Source organism: Grampus griseus, assembly GCF_964374135.1.
Source record: "Grampus griseus genome assembly, chromosome: 20".
Taxonomy (NCBI): Eukaryota; Metazoa; Chordata; class Mammalia; order Artiodactyla; family Delphinidae; genus Grampus; species Grampus griseus.
This window is the reverse complement of record NC_139014.1, coordinates 58,285,233-58,294,338: the sequence shown is the minus strand read 5'-3', so window position 1 is coordinate 58,294,338 and position 9,106 is coordinate 58,285,233. Positions and strand designations below refer to the sequence as shown.

General features: G+C 43.1%; 1 protein-coding gene across 2 annotated transcripts; it reads left to right on the top strand.

Moving 5' to 3' along the window:
• Positions 1-291: 291 nt before the first annotated feature.
• Positions 292-7,582, top strand: LOC309838288 (protein SLFN14-like; the record flags this gene model as incomplete). Of its 2 annotated transcripts, none has more annotated exons than XM_082679347.1 (4): positions 292-1,354; positions 2,803-2,931; positions 3,831-4,545; positions 6,748-7,582. In XM_082679347.1, the coding sequence occupies 4 exons, from the start codon at positions 295-297 to the stop codon at positions 7,580-7,582; spliced, it is 2,739 nt and encodes a 912-aa protein (XP_082535473.1). The 2 variants fall into 2 exon arrangements, with proteins under 2 accessions (XP_082535473.1, XP_082535472.1); XM_082679346.1 differs by having other exon boundaries at positions 322-1,429.
• Between the last annotated feature and the right edge of the window lie 1,524 nt (positions 7,583-9,106).

The window sequence follows — 9,106 nt, the reverse complement described above, 5'->3', positions numbered from 1 at the left end:
TTTAAATGAAAAATGGCTAAAAGTTCAGCAATTTTTCCATTATGGTAAAATATTAAGCATTCAGTTTATCTATTCCTGTTCATGCTGTGAAGGCTAAAGTTCTTGGCAAAGTTGTTAGAAAACAGTAATATCAAAGATGATTTCCAATGTTAAAATGTATCTCCAATAATCTAAAGCTTTGAAGAAAATTTTGTAATCTCTGTAATTCTTGTTAACGTAGAAGCAACATTTCTGTCCTAATTATTTATTGGAACCCCTTTCTGTCATTGTTTGGGGCACAGAAGGGCTGCTGAGATGGAGAGTCTCAAGATGGATACGGAAATGCTCTATCCTGAGATAATTGTAGAAGTGGGCAAAGTCACTCTTGGAGAAGAAAAAAGGAAGAAGATGACCAATAGCTATTTGAAAAGAACTGAGAATTCTAAAATCATCCAAGCGACATGTGCACTGTTAAATTCTGGAGGGGGTGTGATCAAAGCAGAGATTGATGATAAAACCTACAGTTACCGATTCCATGGGCTGGGACAGGACCTGGAAACTTCTTTTCAAAAGCTCCTTCCTTCAGGTTCACAGAAATACCTTGACTACATGCAGCAGGGGCACAATCTTATGATTTTTGTGAAGTCCTGGAGCCCAGATGTCTTCAGCCTCCCGCTAAGGATTTGCAGCTTGCGCTCCAATTTATTTCAGAGAGCTGTGACTTCCACCGTCAACTTGAGTGCCAGCAGTGCTCTGGAGCTCCTCCGAGAGAAGCAGTCCAGAGCTCAAAGAGGAAGATCAAAGGTGCAGGAGCTGCATTCTCAGAAAGCTCTTGACAAATACATTCAGGAAGAGGAAGATATGAGGATGTGTGCCTCAGAATTTGTTAAAAAAGATAAACTCATCTATAAGGAGAAACTCGACTTCAGTGAATCCACACATGTCGAGCTTAAAAGGTTCACCACCAAAAAGATCATCCCTCGGATTAGAGAAATGCTGCCCCATTATGTTTCTGCATTTGCCAACACCCATGGGGGATACCTAATTATCGGGGTGGATGATAAGAGCAAAGAAGTGTTTGGATGTAAGAGAGAAAAAGTGAACCCTGAATTATTAAAAAAAGAAATAGAAAACTGCATAGAAAAATTGCCTACATTCCACTTCTGCTGTGAGAAGCCAAAGGTGAATTTCACTACCAAAATCTTGAATGTGTACCAAAAAGATGTCCTGTATGGTCATGTCTGTGTGGTACACGTGGAGCCCTTCTGCTGTGTAGTATTCACAGAGGCCCCAGATTCCTGGGTCATCAGGGACAATTCTGTCACAAGGCTGACGGCTGAGCAGTGGGTAGCCATGATGCTGGATATTCAATCAGGTAAAGCAGACAAGACGTCATTGTCCAGTCAGCAGGGAGGAGCCCCTTCTCTGCCTTCTTTTGGGTATTTGGTCAATATTTTGGTTAGAGAATAGAAAGCTAGTTTTGCTTACAAACCCTTTGCTTAAAGGGTTATTTTCTAACATTTTTAGTTCCAAAGACTCAGAATATGAACTGTGTGAGGTCAAGAAATGCTTGGATTTTCATCTCTTTGGGGAAAGTTATAGTATGCCATCAGCCATGAATTCATGAAAGTTCCTTTTTATGCACTGTAAAGGTCTGCTGAAAAAAAAATTGCAGGCTGATAGTCTTAGTCTAAAACATTCATCAATAGTCTCTCTCTAAAGATGATATTTCAGAGAAACGTTGTTTAAGAAAGACTCTCCACTAATTCTTTCAAGGGAAACTTGTTGACAAATTTGAATTGTTTCAGTAACATTAGGAGCCAGTACCTTGAACCACTAGGCTGAGGGCACCACCAAGTGGAGAAAAACTTAACGCAAAAGAAGGTGCCAGGTACGGGCCTCCCTTATGGCACAGTGGTTGAGAGTCCGCCTGCCGATGCAGAGGACACGGGTTTGCGCTCCGGTCCAGGATCCCACATGCCTCAGAGCGGTTGGGCCTGTGAGCCATGGCCGTTGAGCCTGCACGTCTGGAGCCTCTGCTCCACAACGGGAGAAGGCACAACAGTGAAAGGCCCACATACCTAAAAAAAAAAAAAAAAAAAGGTGCTGGGGAGGGGATGGTGGTGGGGGAGGAGGATTTCTTGTGTTTTCACTTCCTTACAGTTTTGCTGAGCATCAGCCCTGGTGATTTCACATCAATCCATAAAGGACTTAACAGGCTGAATGAAGTTTATCGGTTTGCCTTCATGGTCAGTAAGTTCCAGATTTGATAAAAGAAGCTCAGATCAAGACTTCAGTGATTTTATTGACACACACACACACACACACACACACACACACACACACATACACACACACACACATAAACCCCAAACTAGAGATCCTACTACTTTCCATTCCATCTAAACTTTGGGGTGGGGGAGACTTTAACAACTATAATAATATTTTTAAAATACTGTGCCTACTTTTTCTGACACCACCCTACCACCACCACTACCACCACTACTGGAAGCCTTTTCTTCTTAGAGGTGACCTGGAACCAGAATATTAGAGTTGGAAGGAACCTTAGGGATCACCTGCTCACCCTTGCAGGAGAGAGGTGAAATGACTTGCCCAAGATAAGTCACAGGTGACTTAGATGATGCATGGCCCTACAGGAGTCCCAGACCTCTTTTCCTAACATATGTGAACTGTTTGAGGCATAGAAAGAATGAGAACAGCTCAGGCATGACACACACCATATGTCAACAGTAGGAAGAGCAATAGAAACATTCTTTAACTTTTTTTTTTTCATCTGAAACAACTCTCCATGGATTTGTTTAGCTCCTTCCAATTTGGCCGCAGACTACAGCCTTCACCTGATTTCACCAGCTTCATCTACACGAAGAAGCCCGTCATCTCCCATCAAAGTCCTGGAATTTAAGGGGGCTCTACAACAACGCTTGTTTCCAGGTATTCCTTCTTGATTTCAGCTGAGGGGATTATTTATTTTCTAAAATTAAGTTGGGAGGAATTGGTAGCAATTCATCCAAGCCTTTCTCCTTAGAGAAGATCAAATGTAGTGCTTAGCAGATACAATTGTCCTGAATTAATATACATGGCGAATTCTTGATTTCAGTCATCAAATCCACCCTACACCTCTGTGCGTTTTGGGCTTCCAGTCACAGATGGCTTTTGTTCTCCAAATATGAGAGAATACATTTGAAAGAGCTGCCCCCTGGCTTTCCAAGGCAGAAGGAGGTGAGCCTTGGGGTCACCTAGACTCTTCCTAAGGCAGAGTTTCTCAGTCTTGACCCTATTGATATTTAGATCAGATAATTCTTTGTTAGGGAGGCTGCCCTGAGAATTGTAGGATGTTTGGCCGCATTCCTGGCCTCTAGCCACTAGATGCCAGTGGCACCTCTCCAGCTATGAAAAATCAAAACATTTCCAGATATTGCCAAATATCCCATGGGGGCAAAATTGCCACAGGAAAAGGAAAGTTCTTAGTTTCCCAAAAGCATCAGGTTCTGTCTCTGTCTCTGTCTCTGTCTCTCTGTCTCTCTCTCACACACACACACACACACACCCTTAACAGGAAGGCATACCTTCCTAGTACTACTGGACCATTTGGGGTTGAGGACAGAGTGCTAGAAGGCTGTTCTGTGAAGACCCCTCCCTGATTGCCTTCCCCTGTATGAGAGCTGCCAGAAACAGTGACTTCTCAGCCCTGGCCTGTGAAGAGGAGATGCTTTCTTTGCAGACAAGGAAACCCATAGTTCCATGGCTAGGCTCATCTCTTCTTACGATGTTGCAGGAATACTTAAATATCCTTTGGAAATTTTAGTAACTTCTATTCCTTGCACTTTCAGTGACACAGGAAGAGATACAATTTAAACCAGAATCCCTCTGTAAGAAGCTCTTCTCAGATCATAAAGGACTGGAGAAATTAATGAAGACACAGATATATCCTTGTTCTCAGGGGTTTGTGATATTTTCCAAAAGCTGGGCTAGTGACATTGGCTTCAGGAAGGAGCAGAATGTCCTGTGTGATGCTCTCCTAATAGCAGTAAACAGCCCCCTTGTACTCTATACAATCTTAACAGACCCCACGTGGATTGGGGGGCTTATGTACGCCCGGAACACTGCTCGTCAATTAAAGCAGAAACTGGGAACTGTTGGTGGTTACACAGGGAAACTGTGTGTCATCCCAAGGCTGATATACCTGCCCAGCACACAGTGTAGACCACGTGAAATCCCCATGCACTATCCCCGAGCCTACAGGCTTGCTGATGAGGATGAAATGGAAAATTTGTTGCAGGCCCTTATCATGGTCTCACTCTGCTCTCGATCTCTTCTGAGTGACCAGCTGGGCTGTGAATATTTCAATTTGCTTGTAGCAGAGCAGTGCGAGCTGCTTTCAGAGAGCCTTCAGGAGACACGAGAATTGTTCCTCCACTGCTTTCCAGGAACCAGGAAGACTGCCCTGGCCATAAAGATCATGGAGAAAATTAAGGACTTGTTCCACTGCAAGCCCAAAGAGATCCTCTACGTTTGTGAAAGTGATGCCTTAAAGGATTTTGTGATGTAAGAGTTTCACTAACTAAACACATTTAATCAGTCTTTCAACAGTATCACACAAGTAATTTGTGTCTTTAGTTTAAGATTTTGCAATGCCTTTGCTGCATATGGACAAGAGCCCAAACTATATACACATTTGCAAGTGATCAAGTAGTTGAGCTAGAAAACGGCACTTTGCAATGTTCAGGCTTAAACATCTCATTAGAAATTAGCTACATATGCATAACTTTAAGTTTATATAACTAGAAACATTTTCCCCCCACAATCTATGGCCTTAAATTTAAGAAAGGTTGAAACGAACCTATCTTGTTTCACATATACTTTTTGCTTGATATTTAGTGCTTTAAAGTCATAGGGTCTTTCAGTCAATTAGACATTACACCTAATGGGAACTTGAATTTAAATACCATTTATTTCGTTTATAAAATATTTTTACTTGTTTGACTTGTTCTGAGTCAATAATTTTAGAAAACATGCACATTTGCTTCTGATTTAAATCTTTAGCTTTCGATTTAGTAAAAGAAATTGGTTGTTAGTCAATCCAGCAACTGAGGGCTTTTAATTGACTTGCTTATTTATTCAACTAATCTTTTTGAACACTGTTTATATGCTAGGTACTGTGTACATTTAGTGTTAGAGGAGAAAAACATATTGCAGACCTTGCCGTAAAGCCCAATAAGAGAGACAAAGAGAAAAATAAGCAATGGGAGTGTTGTGTAACTATTATGATACTAAAGATATGCTTAACTTGGGCTGGATATTGGTCAGCAAATACTCCCCAGTGAAGGAGATCTTGACTTCCTTCTTAAGAAGTGAGTAGGAGAAGTGAATAAAGGCAAAGGGCACAGCAAGTGCAAAGGCATGGAGATTAGAGAATCATAATGGTAGGTCTGCCTGGAGCCATGAGGGACTGTGGGTATGCGACAGATGATGAACTTGCAAAGGAGGCAGATGCCAGACTATGAAGGATCTTGTAAACTGTGTTAAAGGCTACGTTCTTTATTACGCTTTACAGGTATAAGTTTTTTTTTTTTTTTTTTTTGCGGTACATGGGCCTCTCACTGTTGTGGCCTCTCCCTTTGCGGAGCACAGGCTCTGGACGCGCAGGCTCAGTGGCCATGGCTCACAGGCCCAGCCGCTCCGCAGTATGTGGGATCTTCCCGGACCGGGGCATGAACCCGTGTCCCCTGCATCGGCAGGCGGACTCTCAACCACTGCGCCACCAGGGAAGCCCCAGGTATAAGTTTTTAAATATCCCCAGTCAAAAGACAAATTCAATTCAACAAACATCTATGAACTTAATGTGAGTGGGTTACGGAGATGACTAAGAATCAATGCTTTTCTTCAAGAAGTCTACAGAGTCCAACCTGGAAGAGAGGAACGTGAATAGTTATGATTCAGGACATAGGGAGTAAAGCCCCAGGGACTGCACATGCAGTCCCACATCTGCAGGGATGGGTGATATGACTTGATTCCAAATTAGAGGTGGCAAGAAACAACCAAGTTTGTTTTTAAAAAAAAAAGTATACACACACACACACACACACACACACACGTATGCTAAAACATACTATAAAGGAAAATTGAGCTAAGTAAGTAGGATTGGTAGCTCCATAGAGGCAAAGACCCTGCAGACTTGGTACCCTACTTGACATGTCATGGAACTCAGCAACCTCTTAATGTTTTCCTTACCAAAATCTAAAGAGGCTTCTGCTTTTGTACTACAAGTAAGTGGGGAAATAGGATTTTCTTTAGAGGAACTTGTATGAGCCCATACCTCTTTTGCATACGAAAATTATGATATGCCTCTAGGTGACTGTTCTCCAGCTCTAAAAAAGACAGAAAGTAAAGAAATAGTAGTAACAAGTGTAAATTCCTTTTGATATTTCCTTTAGATGTAAGGAATTTACCTTCAGGGATTGTCAAGCAGCAGAAATGGACTATGGTAGAAATAATAAAATCTCCTACCTGGGTTCATTTCAAAAGTATCGCATGCAGATTCAACTTAATAACCCCAAAGAGTAGGGTTTGCAATTATGTATTCTGTCTATCAGGTAACTTGTAAGTAGAGCATTTTTGTAGTTATTGAATCAGTGAATCAGTCTCCAGATGAGAACCAGTCTCTAATGCTAATCCAGAGAATAATAAATGCATGGTATTTCCTTTGTTTATATGGCTGAAGCCCTATTTTCTCCTTCATCCTTACAGCCAGCAAACCACCTGCCAAGCTGTGACCCGGAAAACCTTCATGCAAGGGGAGTTCTCAAAGATCAAACACATAGTGATGGATGAGACTGAGAATTTCTGCAGTAAATATGGTGACTGGTACATGAAGGCTAGGAGCATCACCCATCCAAAGGTGAGGGGCGCCGGAAGTGAAAATCTTCACCACGGGATTCTCTGGCTTTTTCTGGACCCTTTCCAAGTCCGTCATGCAGATATCAATGGCCTTCCCCCTCCATCTGCTCAGTTTCCTCGAAAAACAATCACCAATGGGATCCACTGTGCTCTGGACATAGCGATGTTGATGAAAGAAGAAATGAAGAGGATCAAAGAAAATCCTCACCCCAACGTGTCTCCAGACACATTGGCATCATTTAGGGAAGCTGCCTATGAGGAAGCAATGTGCGCTCAGGCTCTGCCTGGGGTGTGTGAGACAGAGACGAACCTGACCACAGAAGAAATTGCAAAACACGTGGCAGAAAGATGTCACAACCTGTTCCAATGTGGATATCTGCCCAAAGATATAGCAATTCTGTGCAGGAGAGGGGAGGACAGAGGACGCTATGAGCTTGCACTACTAAGAGCGATGGAATTATTTGAGACCCACGGAGCAGTGAAGGTCGTGTTCAGCCAGGTCTCTGGTGTTTTGGATGGTCACATCATTTTAGACAGTATTCAGCAGTTTTCAGGCCTGGAGAGGAATATTGTGTTTGGGCTCAGTCCGGAATATGCCCTGTCAGAGGAAGTTCATAAGCTCTGTTTTGCCTCGAGAGCCATTAAACACCTTTACCTGCTTTATGAAAAGAGGGCAACCTTCTGAAAATTATTTCAAACAGTACAGGAAGGGAGAAAGAGCAGAGTCCCTGCTCCCAGGCAGGTGGCAGCTATGCCTTTTCATGTGTTACAAGTGAGGAAATCAAGGCACAGTCAGAATAGCATGGAGCCACAGAAACATCTCTTGGGACTGGGCCTTTCAGTCTGTTTGCAGTGTCACTGTCCTTTTCCCACTCCACTCCACCTCTTCCCTGGTACTTATCACTGGTGCCTTGCCTCTGGTTTTTCTAGTCCAATCCAGCTTCCATCTTGTCAACCACAGAAGTCCTCCTCAAATACAGAACTGACTTTGTGACATCCCTGCTAATGTATCCCCAGGGAGTCCCCGCAGTCAAACCAAACTAATTTTCAAGGCTTTCCAGGATACACCCTGACTTACTGTCCTAATGCATCCTTTATTATACCTCTATCTCCCAGTGTTTCTAACGCACCCCAGCCTTGCTGGCCTATTTTGGGGATGGGGTAGGGTGCCCTCCAGGCACAAATCCAGGAGAAAGTGAGGAAATATTCTTTTTGGTTATAATTTCAGATAAAGCCCATCATCTTTCCAAGAGGTGGAAGAGCAGGCAGGGCTTGGAAAAGTGCTCTTAGCTGCCTCTCTGAACTGCTCAGGCCCCCAAGCCAGCCATCTGAACCTAGTGGTCGGCTCTCCTGATACTGGATTGAACAGAAGAAACTCCCCACTTACTCCTGTTGCTCCAGCTACCTGATATTTCATCATTTTTACCTTTCCTTGGGGGCTTTAAGGGTACTTTTAGATGGGAGAAAATAAAGTTCAGCAATTAGTTAGTTTTTGATGAAGCAAAAGATACCAGCGTGTTAACATTCAGAGAATGGGAAATGTGTGAATTCTCTAAAAATAAAGAGTCAAAAGTGGAGGAGGATTGAGGGAATGGAGAGAACAGGGGTCTGCTAAATTTTAGTCGTAAGCCTCAGTGCCATTTGACTTTGAACTATTTGCATACATTGTATAATTTTTGATAAAATAATTGATTTTTTTAAACAAATTAATTGTTTTAAATATTGCATTTGAGAGTCTTTGTCAGTTCTATGCAGACAGTTTGGTCGGGCTCAAAGTAGAAGGCCTAATCCAGTGGTTCTCAACACTGGCTGCTCATTATAACCATCTGGGGAGCTTTAAAAAATAGCAGTGATCAGGCCAGAAACGAGACCAGTTAAATCAGCATCTCTGGGCATGGGCCTGGGCAACGGTATTTATTAAAAGTTGTCCAGGGACTTCCCTGACAGCGCAGTGGTTAAGAATCCGCCTGCCAATGCAGGGGACATGGGGTCAAGCCCTGGTCCGGGAAGATCCCACATGCTGTGGAGCAACTAAGCCCATGTGCCACAACTACTGAGCCTGTGCTCGAGAGACTGTGAGCCACAACTACTGAGCCCACATGCCACAACTACTGAAGCCCGCAAGCCTAGAGCCCATGCTCCATAACAAGAAGCCACCGAAATGAGAAGCCCGCGCACCGCAACAAAGAGTAGCCCCTGCTCTCCACAA